This window comes from Danio aesculapii, chromosome 13, assembly GCF_903798145.1.
Source record: "Danio aesculapii chromosome 13, fDanAes4.1, whole genome shotgun sequence".
Lineage (NCBI taxonomy): Eukaryota > Metazoa > Chordata > Actinopteri > Cypriniformes > Danionidae > Danio > Danio aesculapii.
The window spans coordinates 6,310,857-6,333,630 of record NC_079447.1 but is presented as its reverse complement, the minus strand read 5'-3'; the positions used below and the strand labels follow the sequence as shown (position 1 = coordinate 6,333,630).

The 22,774-nt window shown below is 36.8% G+C and overlaps 1 protein-coding gene across 1 annotated transcript in view; it reads right to left on the bottom strand.

Annotated features, from left to right (window-relative positions):
• Positions 1–22,774, bottom strand: part of LOC130240010 (arginyl-tRNA--protein transferase 1) — a 125,991-nt gene that overhangs the window by 25,436 nt on the left and 77,781 nt on the right. Inside the window, exon 9 of the mRNA XM_056471426.1 lies at positions 11,292–11,324. Coding sequence (XP_056327401.1) covers positions 11,292–11,324 — 33 coding nt within the window. The remainder of the gene's footprint in view (positions 1–11,291; positions 11,325–22,774) is intronic.

Below are 22,774 nucleotides of genomic sequence, written 5' to 3'. Positions count from 1 at the left end.
CCTGCAAGAACCCTTTCTTTGCTATTCCAGATGACTTTATTGATAAGTGATTTGAGTCATTGCAGAGATGTTTGAATGCAGTCCTCTAAGCTCATGGGAGTCAGACACAATATTCATTCTTTCTCCACTTTTGCCATCACTTTACAATAAGGTTGTATTAATTCATTACAGTATTTGTTGATGTTAGTTAATGAAAATACAGCTGTGTTTGTTAGTTCGTTTACTCGCGTTGCATTAACTAATGTTAACATGCATGAATTTGGATGTTTACAATACATTAGTAAATAATGAATTATTATTAATAAATGCTGTACGATTATTGTTCATTATTACAGGGCATTCGAAAAGTATTGATACCGCTTCACTTTTTCCACTTTTTTTCCAAAATGGATTAAATTGATTTATTTCCTCAAAATTTTACACACAATAACCCATAATGACAATGTGAAACAAGATTTTTTTTAAATTGTTGCTAATTTATTAAAAAAATAATAATAATAAATAAATAAATAAAATAAATCACATCTTCATCAGTATTCACAGCCTTTGCCGTGAAGCTCTAAATTGAGCTCAGGTACATTCTGTTTCCACTGATCATTCTTGAGATGTTTCAGCAGCTTAATTGGACTTCACCTGTGGTAAATTCAGTTGATTGGACATGATCTGAAAAGGCATACACCTGTCTATATAAGGTCCCAGGGTTGACAATGCATGTCAAAGCACAAACCAAGCATGAAGACAACGGAACTGTCTGTAGACCTCCGAGACAGTATTGTCTTGAGGCACAAGGCTGGGGAAGCTTACAGAAACATTTCTGCTGATCTAAAAGTTCTAACAGCACAGTGGCCTCCATCATCCATAAGTGGAAGATGTTTGAAACCACCAGGACTCTTCCTAGAGCTGACCGGCCTTCTTAGCTGAGTGATCGGGGGAGAAGGGCCTTAGTCAGGGAGGTGATCAATAACCCGATGGTCACTCTGTCTGAGCTCCAGCGTTCTTCTGTGGAGAGTTGAGAACCATACAGGAAGGACAACCATCTGTGCAGCAAGCCACCAATCAGGCCTGTATGGTAGAGTGGCCAGACGGAAGACACTCCCCGCCTGGAATTTGCCAAAAGGCATCTGATGGACTCTCAGACCATAAGAAACTAAATTCTCTGGTCTGATGAGACTAAAATTTAACTCTTTGGAGTGAATGCCAGGTGTTACATTTGGAGAAAACCAGGCACCGCTCATCACCAGGCTAATACCATCCCTACAGTGAAGCATGGTGGTGGCAGCATCATGCTGTGGGGATTTTTTTCAGCAGCAGGAACTGGAAGACTAGTCAGGATAGAGGAAAAGATGAATGCAGCAATGTACAGAGACATCCTGAATGAAAACCTGCTTCAGAGTGCTCTTGACCTCAGACTGGGGCGACAATTCAATGACCCAAAGCACACCACCAAAATATCAATGGAGTGGCTTTAAGTGGTCCAGCCAGAGCCCAGAACTAAATACTACTGAACATCTCTGGAGAGATCTGAAAATGGCTGTACACCATCACTGCAAAGAGGAATGGGCAAAAATTCCCAAAGACAGGTTATTGGTTATTATGGGTTATTGTGTGTAGAATTTTGAGGAAATAAATGAAATTAATACATTTTGGAATAAGGCTGTAACATAAAAAAATGTGGAAAAAACTGAAGCGCTATCAATACTTTCAGGATGAACTGTAGTTCATGTTAATAAATACATTAACTAATGAAACCTTATTGTAAAGTGTAACCGATGTTTCTCTATATATGAATGCAGATGACTGACGTGTTTGGCAGCAGGCCATATTTTCCACCCCAGAATAAGTGCTTATGAATTCTGAAAATAATTATTTATTTATGCTAATTATTCTTTTTATTTCAGTAACATGTTAGTTTCATTCCAGTTTAGTTTTTATTTGTAACTTTTTTTTTAACCAGTAGGTTTAGGCTTAATTTAAGTTATCGTTTACTAAAATATCCTGTCCACAGACATTAAAACTAGCCATTCCTTCACACTGGAGGGTAAAAACTAAGGGAAAGCAATAGCATAAATGTTGTGCATGCATGTGGAAAAAAAAAACAAGGGTATGAGGCTAAGGCAGGGTTTGAGGTCTATAAAACCCTGACGACTAATTACACAACACCACTGTTAACGAGCATTTCCCCTCAGGACAGACATTGCAGGTCAATAAAAAGACATTTAAAACGGCAAACAGAAACAGACGTACAAATGCAACACAGGCGTGCATGAGGAGAAGGGCAAGTCGGTGACGCAAAACAAGCCATGTGACACAGACACACGTTTACAAACACACACAAACACGCCTAGATAAATACAACCAGGTGAATGAGCCGAATTCACGCTAATGGCAAATCTACAATTATGTTGGTTTGCTTTTGACTTTGGAGGCGAAGTTCAAATAGTGTTATTGTTCATGCATCTTTGGCGAGCGGATACGCTACATGCGCAAACGGTTCGGAGGTCGATGCCAGTTACTCCTTTAAGATTTCTGCATGCAGGTCTCTTTATCTGCGCATACACATAATGCTTCATCAGTTTCAACATATCTGAACAGAGATGATGCAAGTCAAAATTATTCAACCTCCTGTAAATTTCCTTTTCTTTTTTAAATATTTCATACATAATGTTTAACAAAGCAAGGATTTTTCACAGTATTTCCTATAATATTTTTTCTTCTGGAAAAAGTCTTATTTGTTTTATTTCGGTGTGAATAAAAGTGTTTTTTTATTTTTTAAATCTATTTTATTGTCAATATTATTAGCCCCCTTAAGCTATATTTTTTTCGATAGTCTACAGAACAAACCACTGTTATACAATGACTTGCCTAATTACCCTAACTAGCCTAATTAACCTAGTTAAGCCTTTAAATGTCTCTGTAAGCTGAATAATTGTCTCTTGAAAAATATGTAGTCAAACATTATTTACTGTCATCATGGCAAAGATAAAATAAATCAGTTATTAGAAATGAGTTATTAAAACTATTATGTTTAGAAATGTGTTAAAAAATATGCTTTCTGTTAAACAGAAATTGGGGTGGGGGGGTATTCAGGAGGGCTAATAATTCTGACTTCAACTGTATTAATTCTAAAAATAATAATAAACTTTATTTTCTATAACATCTTTAAAGGGCATCTCAATGTGCTTAACACAGAAGAAGGTTCCCATAATATTAATAATATTAATAATAATAATAATAATAATAGGGAAAAACACATCATACTGTACATGAGACTCCAATAAATAACTTCAATGCCATTCTGTAAGATTTCACTACCCAAAACTTCACTAAAATTATAATTAAAAAAATAGGTAACACTTTATTTTGATGTCCATTTGTGTATTAGTAGGCTGTCTGCCTAATATCTGCTGATACTGCTCCTTCAACAGACATTTAACTGACTATAAGAAACTTTGTAAGTACATGTCAACTTACACTATCCCTAACCCTAACAGTCTACTTATAATCTAATGATCTAATATCTGCTCTCACTTCTGCAGATATATGTGCCCTCCAGAAACTTGCGTTCTGTGAATGAACGTCGCCTTGTGGCTCCATCCCTAAGAGGGAAGAAATCACTTTCCCGAACTCTCGCATTCAATCTGCCCAGTTGGTGGAATGAACTCCCTAACTACATCAGAACAGCAGAGTCACTTGCTGTCTTCAAGAAACGACTAAAAACTCAACTGTTTAGTCTCCACTTTCCTTCCTAATCTTAACTGCCTCTCTGGCTATACCACTAACTGTACTCTCTCTCTCTCTCACAAAAAAAAAAAATAAATAAATAAAAACTTTTACTAATGCTTTGCTTCTTAGACTTTACACACCTGAAACTTTTCTATAGCGCTTGTTCACTGCTGCTCTTATAGTTGTGTAAATTGCTTCCTTGTCCTCATTTGTAAGTCGCTTTGGATAAAAGCGTCTGCTAAACGACTAAATGTAAATGTAATGAAAATTAGTTGGCATGTAGATGCAATGTAACTTAATTCAACAAACTGACCATCAAAATAAAGTGTGACCAAAATTAAATTAAATAAAATAAACATTTGATTGGGAAAGACAGTAAAGATGCTCCATGATACTAAATATTTATATTTCCAATAAATGCAAAACAGAGGGCTCTATTTTAACGATCTAGGCGCAAAGTCTAAAGTGCATGGCACAAAAGCATTAAGGGCATGTCCGAAAACACTTCTGCTACTTTAAGGACAGAAAATACGCTCTGCGCCACGGTGTATGGTCTAACAGGGTTGTGCTTATTCTCTTAATGAGTTATGGGTCTGTTTTGAGCATAACGTGCATTAAACCAATCGGAGTCTCATCTCATTCCTTTTAAGAGTTAGTTGTGTCGCACCATGGTGCATTTGCTATTTACATGGCGGACCTTGTACGTGGAAAAACTGAACGCTCCACTAGCGAGAAAACAGTTAAACAGAGCATCTGCAGCGCGAGGAAGAACGAGCCTCCTCCATTCTGCCTCTTTACTCTGTCTTTACTTTTACTCCTTTACTTCCTCTCTTTCGTGGATAAGGGAACGCTGTTGTTCTCACTCCACTGAAGACATCCATTAGCCTATATAATTAAATTAGTTTGTTAAGCGCAAAGATTTGGTTCACAACTGTTTCTAAATTCAGTTCTAGCAAATAAATAAATGAACAATAATAGTGAAGTGCGGTCGAAAAACTGAGTTATATCCAAATACACATGCTGTGCCCCATATGGTCCAAAACCTGACAGGTGGACAAATCTGAACTTGTTTTTAATAAAACAAATATAAATACGCATCTAATAAATAATACTTATTTGTAGTCGTAAATAAACTGAAAAAGCCCCCCGAGGTGGCATGGAGGCAGTGTTTTTTATATTTATGTAGAAAATAATTATTTTTGTAATATTTTATTCCTTCAATTCTTTTTCAAATTTGATCATTATAATAATGTTTCTTGAGCAGCAAATTAGTATATCAGAATGAATGAAACTGAAGACTGGAGCAATGATGCTGAAAATTTAGCTTTGACATCACAAAAATAAATAACTTTTCACAAAACGTTTAAAGAAAACAGTTATATTAAATTGTTATTATATTACCAAATTTACTGTATTTTAGTCAAATAAATGCAGCCTCTGTGAGTGCAATAAAAAAACACTCACCCATTTTAAACATAACTGATAGCTAAAACAGCTAAAAATATTAATGGATGTTTGTAAAAGAACGTAAAAAAATAAAATAAAATAAAATATTATATATATATATTTGCTGGAGCACTGATGCTTGAGCGTCTGGCTAGCAGCCTTGATGAGGTGATAAAAGCATGTTTCCTATAAATGGTAACAATCTTCATTAGCACGAAGGGGAAGCAGAGTGCACATGTGTTTCCCTCCATATCCTCTGCCTTACAAATGTGGAAAAGTTTAATAAGGAGCCTTATAAGCCACCTGCAACCTAACATATAATTGTTTCAGATACACATCAACACTTTGCCCAAATAAATGAATGTGTAAATGTGTAAAATACAATCTGCAGATACTGAAAAAAGAAAAGCTTTATGTTCATTGAAATACAGTTGAAGTCAAAATGATTAACCCTTTCTGTGAATTTAGTTTTTTATATTTCCCAAATAAATGTTTAACAGAGCAAGGAATATCTCACAGTATTTCCTATAATATATTTTCCTTCTAGAGAAAGTCTTGTTTGTTTTTCGACTAGAATAAAAGCAGTTTTATTTTTTTTTAATCATATTAGCCAACTTAAGCAGTATTTTTTCAATTGTCTACAGCAGTGGTCCCCAACCCCAGGGTGGCGGACCAGTAATGGTCCGTGGATTAATTGGTACCAGGCCGCACAAGAAATCACTAATTATTTCAGTATTATTAATTATCCGAGTATGAACAATCTTTTATTTTGAAAAGTCTTTTATTTTGAAAAAAGACTGTATTCTCGCTGCTATATCTAGGTCACTCGAGCGCCCAAATTTACCCCACAAGCAGCAAAATGAGTAAGAAACAGACATCTTTAGAAAGTGTTGTTGTTTAAGGGGAAAGGCCCGTTTAAGGACCCATGAACTGCCAAGGAATAGATCTGCAACCCATTTGTCAACAAATCAGATGAACCCAGCATGTCTGTGCAAGAATATCAACTGCTGGAGATGACAAATGACGGCAGCTTTAGGGGCCGTTCACATATCACATCTCTTAGAAGCACAAGTTTGTTATTTCCAATGGATGCACATGGCTTGCGCTACCATATTGGGAGCAACACACATAAGCGGCGCGATGTGCTCGAGCCTTCCAGGCACACCCGATTGAAAACATCTTTCAGAATTCTGCGAGTGCACTGCGAGTCACGTGACAAGAACTGAGCGATCAGCTTCAGTTTGTATGGAATATACACATTTCGGTAGACTAATTATCTCAGACAAACACAGAACACCCAAACACTGCAGTGCTTTTAATTTTCTCCATAAATAAAACTTGTATCAGAATTTCAGTAATGCTTTGGCAGCTTGTCATCTTCTGAGAAAACGGCGATGATCGCCTAGAAATCTACATAGAACCACACCCCACATCACTAAAATTATGACTAATAAAAACCCAAGCCAAAAGATTGGAGTAAAGATTCAGTAAAATAACAATAATTAATAGTATAAAGTAGTATAGTAGTAATAGTATAAAAACAGTATAAATTAGACGCATCCCTACACAAAACATTACTGAAATTAAAAATGTCAACTCAAAATCAGAGTAAAAAATTGTAATAAATAATATTAAAATGATATAATATATCCAAATGCCACTTGATATTCCCACATTATTTCCAAGAATGCAATACTACTACTACACGAGCAACTGCTAATGATAACTGTCTAGTGCCAAAGTGTGAAGACCGTCACACACCGGATGTGCCGCTCAGCACCGCGACACGGAGCACACATGACAGTTGAAAGTATCGCACACCAGACGTGCACATTCGCATGCTATTTTAAACGAAACTATTGAGATGGCGTTCTGTGGCACGCCAGAAATATGAACAGTGTCCCGAGTCGTGGTGCCGCAGACAGCCGCCGACTTGCGGCGCTGGTGTGTGTACCCTGATAGAAACCTATGTTTAGACTTCTGAAATGCATGGCGCTGCGTGGCGCTATGCGCTTCTGGTGTGTGACCCCCTTGAGACCTCATTTGGTCAATCTGTTTTCTTTGTAAAAGGAGCCAAACTGTGGAATGACTTGCCTGTTAGCCTAAAATTAGAAAGTAATCTAAATATTTTTAGTAGTGTTCTTAAAATAAGTGGTTAAAAACAAAACAGCAGTGCTTGCACAAATAGTCCACTGTTAGTTTGTTGGATCATGTCCCCTTTGCTTTTGCCTTCAGTAATTTTATGTAAAGAATTATAATGTTGTGTATACTGTGGGAATATAAATTTATATAATCTACTTTTAAATGAACAATAATCTACATATAACTGAAAAGTTATATTCTTTGGTTTTTTACTACATAATTTTATTAACAGCCCAGCCATGAGGGACATTACCTTTGTCTTTCTGACTACAGGCTAAGCCAGAGTAATGCAAATGCTAACGACTCTGCCTTTGTCTTTGAGAGATGCTTACATGCTACAGAAACCCTTTTGTTGATTAACTTGTGTGGTCAGTAGCTGGGCCGGTTTCTAACACCTATATGCTGTTATCATGCTGAATCCAATACTGTATTTGCATGCTTTGTTTAGCCATCTCCCCTCCTCCTAAGACAATATAGACAGGACATCTTTGTCTTAATTCAGACTTGTGATAAAACTCGCAGACTGCAGACCTCCAATAGGCTCTGCAGACACATGGACTTCTCGAAGACGCTGTTTGACTGCAGATTAACCAACACGTCTCAATAAAGAAATTCTGCTTGTTTCGAGTCTCCTGGACTGGGTTCTCTTCTATATTCACTCATTTATTTTTTTACAATATGTATTTATTATATTTTTATTTTGTCAATTTTGTCAAGCCTCCTGCGGACAGGTGTTGAGAATTAGCAAGTCTGCTAAAACCCTTAAACAAATGCATTTGGTTGTCCAGTGTAATTGTGATGTCCATATCAAATAAGTAAATAAATAAAAAGTTCATGTGCCGGGTGGTTCTCTCCCAGAACATTTGAGGGGTATACAAACAAGCTACTAAGGGGGCTTAAAAACATACCTTTTTAACAAGGGTTATCATGTTTAAATAGCTTTTTCTTTTGTGTTTGAATCTTGGTTGTTATCTGATTTTAACTTGTCCTTTTGTTTTATCACATCATGCCTTTTTCCTGTAAGTGTGTTTTAAATAAAATGTAATATTATGATGATTATTTATGCAAATAAACTTTGCATCATGCTGCTTTTTGTGAGTCGATATTTAGGCCCAATCCTAATTCTATTTTTATACCCCTACCCCTACCCCTTCTCAATAGCCGCATTTCCACTATCGGGCCAGTGCGAGCCAGGGCTTTAATTGGGCCAGGCCGGGCCAATAGCCCGGGAGGTTGAGAAATGAGGCCGAAATCATGTCGCGTTTCCACTGTCGGGCTAGTTGCTCGCAGCGCGTCACGCAAACACCGCCCCCAGAACGTCCCCCGAATCAAACGTCACACAACCCGTCACACAACCCGCCCACTTCAGCGGGAACAAAAAACTCAAATTATAACCACAAACACAACCTGGCATCACTACGAGAGCTGGAAGATGGAGAACACCGAAGCGATTGCTTTTTTTACTGTTTGTGGTCTGTTGGTGTAAGGCCAGACAGCGATCCCTGGATAAGGACATTCGAGTACTTCGAACACAGATTTTGGCTGCAAGGCGCAAAAGAGCAGCCGAGCGACGAGTACTGACCAGTACTGTCTGCTATCCATTTTCTTCTTCTTAGTGAGTTGATCAAGCGCGATAGCAAAACAAGTGTAAGGGAAGAAAGCATCTTGTCTCCTCTTTACCTGACAGGAAAACTCTGCCTTTGTACGTAACCCCGCCCCAAAGCCCCAGTTGGCCCTCCTTGGCCCAAGGTATTCGGCGGGCCGAAAAAGGCCGGACGCTGGCTCCAAGGAAGCCCCGCTTTGGCCCGATTACGCCCCGGAAGTGATAGTGGAAACGCGACTGGCCTTGGCTCGCCCTGGCTCGCTCGCTTTAGGCGCGATAGTGGAAACGCGGCTATTGGCCCTTGAAACCGAGTGTGAAGGGGAAGGGCTTCAAAATGTACCCCTAAAAAATGGGACAGCACTACAACACCTGCACACATCATCATATGTCATCGCGATCTCTTGCTTCATATGAGATCAGACGATGGCGACTGCTGTAGTTATTCCAGTTGCTTTATTTTTTGGTTTTTATCTTCAGGAAATCACTGAAGGCTTATATCATGTTATCATGACGATCTAATGTCACAATAAGATCATAACTATACTGTGCATTTACACAGTGGCCATATTCATCTATGTAAACACATAAAAACAACATTAACATTATAGCAGACACTGTAAAAAGCTCATTCTCAGCCGCTAGACTTTTCTGACAGGGTATTCGAGTGTCATCGAGTGTCAGAATATTGTGGGACTGCTGTACAGGAGTTATTATTATGCATTACATATTTTATTTTAGCTTTTTTTAAAGCATGATGGTAAAACAGAAACGCGGTTATGAATATATTAAAACATGTGCTCGTTTGTTGTAAAAATTCGTGCATTCTAGGAAATTTTCTTACCTCTAAGTTTCGAGTGTGGTCCTGAAAAATCTCTGTTTGTAGGGCTATCTAGCCCTTCCCCTTAGCCCTACGCCTTCAAGCTAAAGAGAATTGGCACACCCTTACCCCTTCACGAGTAAGGGCTAAGGGGTAGAATTGGGATTGGGCCTTAATATTTGTAATATTTGGCATGGGTGACACAGTGGCTCAGTCACTTCACAGCAAGATGGTCGCTGGTTTGAGTCCCAGCTGATTCAGTTGGCATCTCTGTGTGGAGTTTGCATGTTTTTGGCGTGGGTTTCCTCCGCATGCTCCGCTTTCCCCTACAGTCCAATCAGATGTGCTATAGGTTAATTGAATAAACTGAATTGGCCGTAGTGTATGTGTGTGAATGAGTGTGTAAGGATGTTTCCCTGTACTGGGTTGCAGCAAAAAGAGCATAAGCTGTGTAAAAGGTATGCGGTTCATTCCGCTGTCACGACCCCTGATGAATAAAGGGATTAAGCTGAAGGAAAATGAATGAATGAATGAATGTTTGGCATATATGCAGTATTTTTGTACCACACCGGTGCTTTTAATCAAGCGAATATTTGAAGAGTTCATATAAAAAACCTCTAAATGCCATCAAAGAGTTTCTTCTAAAATGTGCCTTTTTCTCAGATTCTTGCATGCAGGTCCAGTAGTTCCACTTCTATGCTGATGAATAGGGTATTTCCATCGCCTGTACAGTGAAATAACTGAACATAACTGAGGCATTTAGAGGTTTTTGCACCTGAACTCTGCATTTGTGATTTTTTTGGTAATGGAAAAGCCAAGTGAATAAGATGTTTGAGCTCAGAAACACCACAATTTAACGTCAATAAACATTAAAGAGCAAATGTGGTTTGGTAAACATCTCCTTATGAAAAAATCCAGAAGAGGTTTGCTGAGATGCCATTTGAACATGAAATGAGGATGATCATCTATTAGGGACAATTTCACATCACAGTCAGCTCTTGTGTTTCCACCATGTGTGCATTTGTGTGTGCGTGCGTGTGTGTGTGTGTGTGTGTGTGTGTGTGGCACCGAAATGTGGTTGGTCTGTACAACACATTGAACTTTTTCCATTGATTCCTGATAAACAAACAACCCAACAATTCGCTAGCCATGAGAGCCGTTTCCACATGTTGTTTGTTTCACTGCAGCTCTACATTACTGCACAAAATGAACACCACCTGAGCTTTTATATAACTGTGTGGGAAATAAAAAGCCTGTCAAGAATACGAGTCATATTTCCTTTCAAAATTCAAAAATGCTATTTGTTTCAGTGTTTCAGTGCAAAGCTAATTCCAACTAACTTTAATGATTGCTGAAGGAAGTTCTTCAACAGAATTAGGATTTCAGTATAGACGGCAGAAGAGATGTGTGATTATAAACAGTGTGGAGCTGCTGATGAATGTGATTAAATCATCTGCTTTGAGACTATATCGTCCCTGTGCAATTTCAAGGGAAATTCTCTGGATCGGCTTTAGAAAGAGAGGTGAATCTAATTAGACATTTGAAATATAAAAGACTTACCTCCAAAGGAGAGTCGCAGAGGAACCTCTTAAACTGTGAAGGAAAAGAGGTAGAAGCGTTACTTTCAATTCATCCATATATACTGTATTTAAAAAGTATATATTGAAATGTAATACACACAAGATATGCATACAGTTGAGCACGTTTAACATGGCCTGGTATTATTTTATTTAAATAATAATAATAAGAAGAAGAAGAAGAAGAAGAACAAATCACTGGTACAACCCTTCCTACTCCCCAAGAACTTCTGTACTTATCCAGAGCGAGCAGAAGGGCTGCCAAAATCACTCTGGACCCCTCACACCCAGCACACTGCCTCTTTGAACTTTTACCTTCTGGTCGACGCTACAGAGCACTGCGCACCAGAACAGCCCGACACAGAAACAGTTTCTTCCCTCAGGCAATCCATCTCATGAACACTTGATGATAATAATTGCGAAACCAACATCACTACTTGCTATACACTTTTATACACATATACACTTATTTAACAACACACTTTACATGCCAATTTGCACGTAACAGCTGCACATATAACGTTGTATATAGTAATAAACACGTACATACACTTGTCAATTTGTATATTTGCATTCACTACTTACTTCTATTTTTTTTTAATATATTTATTATCTGTTTTTTGTCCTGTCTCTGTTATCCTGTTATATACCTGGCAATAAAGCTCGTTCTGATTCTGATTCTCCTATAGATGCTGAGAATTTTTATTGACAAGCTGTACACCAGAAAACTTGGGGCACTTTTAAATAAATCTGTACTGCCGATGTATATATATGCAGAAATATATAAAGTACTAGAGACCCAGACATTAGTAAAAGTACAAGTGCTCTATCAAAAAAGTGACTTGAGTAGAAGTTGAAGTGCTCTTTAAGCACCACACTTAAGTGGAAGTACTAAAGTATTCAACATTTTTTCTACTTAAGTATTGCAAGTGGTTTATTCTAAAATGTACTACTCAAGTACTGAAAGTAAAAGTCCAAGTATTGTGTAATGTAGGTATTAAAGAAAGCAGTCAAAAGACATCGTATTGTTTTGTTTATTTTAAATATCTTATTTTGGGGGACGTGATTAAGCAGAACGAAAAGAAACATGGCTTACAATACAATTTTTTTCTCGCGCTTGAACCACAGATCTGACTGATTATAACGGCTTTAACACACACTTTTCAAAGTTGTGAGTCACAAAAACACTCTGAAATCCCAGCCTGATCTCACGAGAAAACGTAAGTATTTTACGTTTTGACAGTTTAGTGGCTAATTCGTACAAATTCGTACGAGTTCAGTCGTACGAAATTGTACGATTTTAAAAAGGAGGCGTGGCACCTAACCCCACCCCTAAACCCAACCGTCATTGGCGGATGAGCAAATCATACTAAACTGTATGAATTAGATCGTACGAATTCGTACGAATTAGCCACTAAATGTATCCACTCAAAACGTTATTGAAACCCATTTTCGGATCGCAAATTGCCGGTTGCAAACGCTGTAAATAGAAGTTGTAAACATTCTACCGAAAGACGCTGGTCACTATGGCGCCCTCCATGCAGCAGCCAAGAAAAAGGTCTATAACTGTAACGAGTAGGGGTGTGAATTCACACTGGTCTCGTGGTTCGGTTACGATTACCATGCCATCGATTCGGTTCAATTCGATATCTTGGTGCATTTACGATGCTTTCCATACATAATTAGATTTTTTCTTCACAACACAAGATTTTTTTTATTAAAATCTATAAATATATTAATATTTATATATTATTTGTAATACAATTTTGTTTGTTAATACATTAGTAAGATATATGAACTGTACCTTTAATTTAACCTGCTCAAAGAAAACACTCTTTCAGAATGTATCAAACAAAACTCCAATACATGCACAGAAGACAGCATGAGCATTTATAGCAAATAAACTAATGTAAATATTATCCCGCTTGCTTTTTGAGCGCTGACTGGCGAGGTCTTACACCCCCTATGATTGTTTTTTGTCTTCACCTGCTCAACAGAAAGGGCTGTGTTTGGTTTTAGAAATGAAAGCGCTGTTCACCGATGGCAGGAAGAACAGCCGCGGTTACAGTCTATTTGCGCATATTACACGGCTATCACAGGTAATCCATAATAGACACAGTGGAGAAAACTCAAACCTCAGGCACGCTCATGTCTGGATCCACAAGTATCGCTTTAACAGCCAAGAGGAGAGGAAAAGTTACCTCACAAACACACCAGCGGGTGAAATGTCCAAAGTAAGAGAGACAGAGATGGAGTCTTATCGCATTTCTCCGTAGTAGTAAAATAGTGGCTCATGTGCTGTGGCTTCTTCATTGTAGTAAGAGCGTTATTTACTCGCCCTCGCCTCTTTCGCCATAGTATTCTACTGCGACAGGAGATAAATGACGTCAGTACGTAATAACCAGTTATGATCTATTACTGAACCAATATCAATCATTTTGACACCCCTAGTAACGAGTAACGATGCAGCACATACAAAATCTATTGGAGTAAAAGTATTAAACTCATTGAATATATGTACTGAAGTAAAAGTGGAAGTAGGAGAAAAAAAAAAACAATACTCCAGTACAGTAGAAGTAGTTCTACTTCGTTATTATACATCTCTGTATACATGTGTGACGAAATTTGTTTGTAACAGCAGATGGCACTCTAAGCTAGTTTTCACCAGCAGATGGAGTTCTAGATTTAAACAGCAGATGGCGATCTAGGCAAGTTTTTAACAGCAGGTGGCAGTCTAGGCTACTTTTGCCAGCAGATGGCACTCTAGGCTCATTTTTAAACAGCAGATGGCGCTCTAGGCTTGTTTTAACAGCAGATGGCACTCTAGGCTAGTTTTAACAGCAGATGGCGCTCTAGGCTAGGTGTTAACAGCAGATGGCACTCTAGGCTATTTTTAACACCAGATGGCGCTCTAGGCTGGGTGTTAACAGCAGATGGCACTCTAAGCTAGTTTTAACAGCAGATGGCGCTCTAGGCTAGTTTTAACTGCACATGCGCTTTAGATTTGAACAGCAGATGGCATTCTAGGGTAGTTTTTTTGACAGCATATGGCGCTCTATGGTGGTTTAACAACAGACGGCGCTCTAGGCTAGTTTTTAACAGCAGATGGAGCTCTAGGTTTAAACAGCATATGGCGCTCTAGGCTACTTTTTAAACAGCAGATGGCTCTATGGACTAGTTTTTAACAGCATATGACGCTCTGGGCTCATTTTTTTAAAGAGCAGATGATCCTCTAGGCTAGGTTACAGACAGCAGATGGCGCTCTATGGTGGTTTAACAGCAGATGTCACTCAAGGCTTCTTTTTAAACAGCAAATGGTGCTCTAGGGTAATTTTTTAAAGAGCTGATGATCCTCTAGGCTAGGTTTTAGACAGCCGATGGTGCTCTAGGCTTGTTTTAACAGCAGATAGAGCTCTAGATTTAAACAGCAGATGGCCCTCTAGGTTAGTTGTTAACAGCAGTTGGCACTCTAGGCTAGTTTTAACAGCAGATTGCGCTTTAGGCAATAGGCTCTAGGTTTGTTTTAACCTCAGATGGAGCTCTAGATTTAAACAGCAGATGGCACTTTAGGCTAGTTTTTAATCAGCAGATGGCGCTCTATGGTGGTTTAACAGCAGATGTCACTCTAGATTAGTTTTTAACAGCAGACGGCGCTCTAGGCTAGCTTTTAACAGCAGATGGCGCTCTAGGCTAGTTTTTAACAGCAGATGGCGCTCTATGGTGGTTTAACAGCAGATGTCACTCTAGGCTAGTTTTTAAACAGCAGACAACGCTCTAGGTTAGTTTTTTAACAGCAGATGATGCTCTAGGTTAATTTTTTAAACAGCAGATGGCAATCTAGGCTAGTTGTTCACCACAGATGGAGCTCTAGGCTCATTTTAACAGCAGATGGTGCTCTAGACTAGTTTTTAAACCGCAGATGGCACTCTAGGCTCATTTTTTAAACAGCAGATGGTGCTCTAGTTAGACGGCTAGTTTTTTTTAACCGCTGTAGGCTAGTTTTTAACAGCAGATGCCGCTGTAGGCTAGTTTTAACAGTAAGCAGTGTTGTAGGCTGGTTTTAAACCGCTCTAGGATAGTTCTTAACAGCAGACGGCGCTCTAGGCTAGCTTTAACAGTAAGCCATGTTCTAAGCTAGTTTTTAACCGCTCTAGGCTAGTTTTTAACAGAAAGCAACATTCTAGACTAGTTTTCAACCGCTCTAGGATCATTTTTAACAGCAGATGACACCCCAGGCTAGTTTAAACAGTAAGACATTCTAGACTTTTTTTCTAAGCTAGCTTTTATCCGCTCTAGGCTAGTTTTTAAAAAGCGTATGGTGCTTTAGGCTAGTTATTAACTGTACATTTGCGCATTCAGATAAATCCCACCACTTAGCTTTTATGTCCTGAGATTAACGTAAACACAGGACACTATGAACATTCTTACAATTCGCTTAGTGGTATTTGTAAGCAAGTAGAGAACAGCTGTTTGTGAAGCACACAGCGCCATCTGCTGTTAGAAATGAAGCTCAGAATCCATTCAAGAGAGAATAGCAATTCACATTGAAAATTTCAGAATCGATTTCTTGACCAATTTTTTTTTTTTTCATCACAGCTCTAACTGCTCATGTTATTGCACGCATTTTAATACTATATGCTAGACTAGGCTTAACTATAGCTTCAAAGTGTGCACATTTCTACACACTCAAAGTGAGCTTAATGCAGCATGTCTGCAAACAACATGTTGTGGTGTCCCAAACAAACAGATCAATGCTTTAAATCTTTAATTAATCTTTCAACTGTTTTCAATTCTGCTTCATTTAAGAGAGTTTAAATAAACTTGGCCCTTTAGCAACACACACAATAGTAACGTTTGTAATCACGGTGATGCAAGACATTTAATATTGTTTACTCAATTTCAAAATGAATAGCTGTTTGCTCATTAGTTAGTTTTGGCCGAAGCGAGACGGCAGTAACTGAACTTGCATTGTGGAGAAAGAAAAAAAGCAATATGTTTATTCAAGAAGGATTTAAATAGCTTCTTGCTAATGCGTCATGAGCTTTATTTGTTAAGTGATGACTGACAGCTGAATTATTGGTAGTGCGTTTCTATGTTTAGTGCACAAACAAAGACTAAAATAGCTCTTATTGCAATATTGTGATGAAGTCCAACTGAGGGTCAATACAACACACACACACAAACACACACACATACAGTATACACACAATAACAGATAAAATCCACGCACGGACATACATAAACATAAAGTGACTCAATTTTGACACATTTAATCAGTATTAAACATGTTTCCCAAGCTGCTTTGATTCAAAAAGCGAATATAAAGATTAAATGTTATTAAAAGAATTCTCAATAAGATATTTCCTAATGTTTCTCAACATTGTTTTAAGTGCAAATCTGATGTTGATATTGTGATGCACGTATTCTGGGACTGTGACATGATTAAGACATACACTGAAAAAAATTATTCAAAGATGTTCCTTGGATTTACTCAATTTTTTACGTTAAGTGGTTGTAAACAATTTATTTGGGCTGAATTTAAACAAACAAATTAAGTTGAACATTATTAAATTTAATTTGTTTGTTTAAATTCAACACAAATAAATTGTTTGCAACAGTTTTGAATGCAACACTTTTTTCAATGTACTGAAAAGAAATCCACAAACTAGTTCTGATTACTGGTAGACCATTTGCCCCATCTCCAGCTATTTATCTTCTGAATTGTAAAACTGCTCTACTCCTTAGTCATAGACTACAATCTGTGTTACACCTTTGAACGTTTATAGCAAGAATATATGTTTTCTTCTGTTGTATATGTTTTCTTCTGTTGTATATGTTTTCTTCTGTTGATCCTCTCTTAACATTCCTTCGGTCAATATGTGGATAAATCCGACTGCCATTTTCTTAACCTTAGAAAAACTGACTGATGTCTTGTGTCAGACATCTGATGATTTCTGGCATATCTGGAATTCTCTATGGGAGTTTTTGGAGAATTGATCCTGAAAGACTATTTTTATTTTATTTTTATTTATTTATTAATTTATTTTGTTGTTGTTGTTGTTGTTAATTTAATCTTTAACATTAAGCGTAAACATTAGGTGTAACTGTGTGTCCTAACAGCATGCAACATTAGGAGATACGCAGTGATAAGCAATTTGGCTGTTTGCACCAGATGAAACACGAAAGAAAATTAAATAAAGCCATTGAGAAGCACAGAATATTGCACTCACTGCACTCCACCGAAATGGTAAGGTTTATAATCAAATTAACACAGATTAAACCTCTTTAACATTATTAAATGTACATGCTGAACCACTGATAGTCAGTCGACGTTGTAAAGTTCAATTTCAAATGGTTTATTTTCAACCTGCTGCTGCTTTCAGTAGTATGGCAATAAATGTCATGTGAAATGCTATTCGAGTCTCACATTATTAGCATTTAACACTGAATAAAGCACATAAGGTGTACCTGAGGTGATCATTGTCAGTTTTCTGTTGTTCAGCTGCAAGAAATAGAAACCGTTTCTAAAATATAAATTTGAGGTGTTGGTTAGAACACAAACTCCTTTTAATATGGAGAACATTCCTTCTATCGCCTGCGCTTGCGTGGGTTTTAAACGAGGCGTACAATACCCAGTTCAACCACTAGGTGCCAAACTTACATACTGCAGTTTTAAATACATTAACTAACATTAAATAATACAACCTTATTGTAAAGTGTAACCAAAAAAAATCTCTTTTTTTATTTACATTACCCAATGCATGAAGTAGCGAATTCGTAAAGCATGTTTTATGATTTAGTACTTTTTGTACACTACTGAAAGATCAGAGAAAGCCAAATAACATAATGGATCTTAATAACTGGTGTAACCAGGCATAACAGTGAGGTTAATTGAAGTTAAACTCAAATATCTTTTGTTTTTTTTTTTGATGATCCATAAAATCACAATAAGATAAATTAATCTCATATCAAAACGAAAAACAAGATTATTTTGCTAATCCCATTGGCAGATTATTTGGCTTGTTTTAAGAAAAAAACTCACTGAATCTGGGCATATTATTTCTTAAAGCAAGACTATATTTTTGCTTGTCTAGAAAATGCTTCTTGATTTAAAAATGTTTAAATAATTGGACTAGAAAAAAGGCAAATGCAGTGTGGAGAGCAAAAATTTACTGGTATTGCTATACTTGTGGGGACATTTGTTACTAAAAGAAACACAAGGCACATACTGAAGTCTGTTTGTAATCTGGCAAAACCAGGCTCCTGTGGTTTAAAATGCTACAAAACAACAGTGAGCAGCTCCTTATTGGACAGCGAGAGGCTCGGAGAGAATTAGTCAGTAGTTACAAACTCCATATGGTGAATTCTGCATCTGCGATGTTTACAGAATAACAGTGAATGTGGGTTGGGAAATCAAGAGTGGCTCTCAAAATACAACCATTGCCCAAACAGTTTATGATGGTTTGGGTTTCGTTAAAAGTTTTGGAACACACACAATTCTCAGAGAATGGTTCTGTGTTATAGATATACTCAAAACTGTGTGACTTAAATCAACAATTGGCTATTTTGCAATGCGACTCGATGCGTTTACCTCTCCAGGCGGTTGAGTAAAAGAAGCGTAGTGTTGGGAAAGAGGGACTGGGAAAGATGGATATGAGAGTGGGGTGCGGGGAGTCGCTCGGGGGGTAAAAGCTGGCACAGACTTTGTCCTGTGTTGCCAGATACTCAACAGGGGGGGTCCTAAGCACTCTATGAGAGAGGGCAACGCAGCCGTGCAGATTTCCATTAGTCTTTATACTGATCTCCTGGAGCCTGGCAGAGAAGAGCCTGATCGAGTGCTGCTGACTTAAGTGTGGACAAGATGAAGATGCACACATGCACATACAATGCTAAATGTAGACAAGGATAGAGAAAAGAGGATGTCAAATTTATATGGCAAAATATATGGCAAATAGATACAACTTTAGGACATTATAATGCTGGAAACGTCCACAGTTCGAGTGAGCTTGTTATAAAGGTGTACATTTAAGATCTGTACTAAAGCTACTGACAAGATCTCCATGTATATTGTACAAAGCAATGATCATGATTCATTCATTTACCTTCAGCTTAGTCTCTATTTCAGGGGTCGCCACAGCAGAATGAACCGCCAACTAATCCAGCCTATGTTTTACACAGCTGATGCCCTTTCAGCCGCAACCCAGTACTGGGAATTTCCCAGGAAACATTCTCACATTTATAAACACACTCACTCACATATACATACACTACGGCCAATTTAATTTATTCAATTCACCTATGGTGCAGGTGGTAAGAATGTGGGGGGAAACCGGAGCACACGGAGGAAACCCAACACAGGGAGAACATGCAAACTCCACACAGAAATGACAACTGACCCAGCAGGGACTCGAACCAGCAACCTTCTTGATGTGAGGCGACAGTTTGTTAACATTTCTGCACTGGAGACCCCATTTTAAAGAGATCACAGGGGAGGGGGGTGGGGGTAGTTGAATTGATACATATTATTCAATGTATATGTTATATATTTCAGTTTATATGCTTAGTATGCCAATAATACTTAAACATATGTATGTAAAGGCAATTTTCAATCTGAAAAAAAAAATAAAATTAATAAAAGTAAACAAAATCAATGAAAAGAAAAAAAATAAACAAAAAAGGGGGAAAAGTATCAATTAAATTAATTAATTAAAAATAAAAAACAACAAATAAAAAAAACTGAAAGGGAAAAAACTGTATAAAAAAATAAACAAACTGGAAATTTCAAAAAAGAGAATAAAAGAAACGACAAAAGGAAGAAAGAAAGGAAAATGTTAAAGAAAAAAGCAAGAGGATAAAAGAAGACACTGAAAACAAGCAAATAATTATTGTTATCAGAAAAAGATGAAGGAAAGAATGCAAGAAAAAAAGAAATAAAAACTGAATAAATAAATAAAATAAACAAATACTGAAGAAAGAAAGAAAGAAATACTGAAGAAAGAAAGAAATACTGAATAAATGAATAAATAAATAAACATACAAACAAATACATAAATAATAAATAAATGAATAAAATAAAAAAGTAAAAAAATAATAAACAATAATAAATCAATAAATAAAATAAATAAATAAAAACAAATAAATATATAAATTAATAAAATCAAATAAACAAACAAATAAACAAATAAATAAAAAATAAATATATAAATAAAGACAATAAATGAAGAAATTAATAAAATAACAAAATAAATATATAAAAAATAAAAATAAACAATAATAAATAAATAAATTAAATAAACAAACAGACAAATAAATAAACAAAATAAAATAAACAAACAGACAAACAAACAAATAAAATAAACAAACAGACAAACAAACAAACTAAATAAAATAAACAAACAGACAAACAAACAAAATAAAATAAACAAACAGACAAACAAACAAACAAATAAATAAATAAAATACTGCAAAATAATACAAACGAGACACAAGATTAAAACAAATAAAAGCCTGAAAGGTAAAGGGTGAAAAAAAACCAACTTGCTGCATCTCTGACCTAAAACTGTTGTGATATCACAAAGCCCTCTTATTTCTCAACCTCTCCCCTCATCAATCAAATTAGAGACACTTTTCACAACTCAATCAAATCCTGGTGGGAAAAGATCCTGGCTTATTTTTCTGTTCCCCCTGAACATCTATGTTGAAAGAAAAACCTGTTATTTATCAACTACCCACAGGACAAATGTTAAAACACAAGCCTCTTTCACAGGCTTCATCCTCTCTATAGTCTTTCTTCAAATCTGTTGTTCTGAAACGCTCCAAAATGGCCTTTCGTGAAAGCAAAAATGGTGAACTCGGACCAAAAGTAGGAAGTGAAACGGCTCAGCAGGGATTTAGAGCTCTGCTCATTTGAAACCAGGCAGAACGTAGTGAACGTTAAGGGAACGGCCCCTAACGGACCATGAAGTCTACTGTTTAGATCAACCTACATCTGTCATGCATGTAATAAAGTAACTCCATACTTAATTTAACTTATTAATTTCTGGAATTATTAGACCCCCTGTATATATTTTCCCCCAATTTCTGTTTAACAGAGAGAAGATTTATTCAACACATTTTTAAACATAATAGTTTTAATAACTCATTTCTAATAACTGATTTATTTTATCTTTGCCATGATGACAGTCAATAATATTTGACTACATATCTTTCAAGATACTAGAATTTAGCTTAAAGTGTCATTTAAAGGCTTAACTAGGTTAATTAGGCAAGTTAGGATCATTGGGCAAGTCATTGTTTAACGATGGTTTGTTCTGTACACAATTAAAAACAAATATATTGATTAAGGAGGCTAATGAAATATTGAGCTTAGAATGGTTTAAAAAAATTAAAAGCCGCTTTTATTCTAGCTGAAATAAAACAAATAAGACCTTCTCCAGAAGAAAAAATATTATAGGTAATACTGTGAAAATTTCCTTGCTCTGTTAAACATCATTTGGGAAAATAAATGAAAATAAAAATAAATAAAAAGCCACAGGAGGGCTAATAATTTTGACTGCTACTGTATATCCAGCTGAAAGGAAATTAAGCAATCTCTGACACGACATTTAATATCTGAAGGCAAAAAGGTATAGTCACCCTGGAGGACTTAAAATAATAAACATTTTGCCTAATTTTCTCAACTAAAAGAGAAATTTTCTCTCCCCGCAACACACTTCTTTCGACATTTACAGATTAGAAATTATGCAAGTCACGCAATCCCCAATTTTGAATCACTGCCAGATGAAAGAAAGGTTTACAGGCTACTATTGGGGTCACCTGATTCCAAACATTTGATTTCAGATTTTGTAGATGTGTTTTTTCAAGAACTGAGTTACTCTACAGCTCATTTGAAGAATGCTTTGGAGGAGGAACTGGGTATACAGATTGAGACTGATACATGGGAGGAAAGTCTAAGTAGAATTCGTTCTTGTTCTATTGATTCCAGGCATCAGTTAATTCAATTTAAAGTAATGCATAGACTGCACTACTCAAAATCTAAATTACACAGAATTTTTCCTACCATCTCCCCTACATGTGACCGGTGTAAGTCTGCTGAAGGCTCCCTGACCCACCTTTTTTGGACGTGTCCAAAACTTTATGATTTCTGGTGTGAAATATTTAAATGGTTTTCCGATATATATGGTTTTACCATTACACCCGACCCAGAAATTGCTATATTTGGGTACTCTAGTTCTCTGATGGATCATAATGTGTCCATACAAAGCACCATCATTTATGGAATGATTATTGCTAAGAGTGTCATTCTAAAACTGTGGAAATCAGATTCTGTTCCTCAATTTAAGACATGGTTAACTTATCTTACTCAAATATTGCACATGGAAAGAGTCCGTTATGGAATTATTGATAATCTTGCTTGTAATTTTACAATATATGGCGACCATTTCTTGATCACCTAGACCAATATAA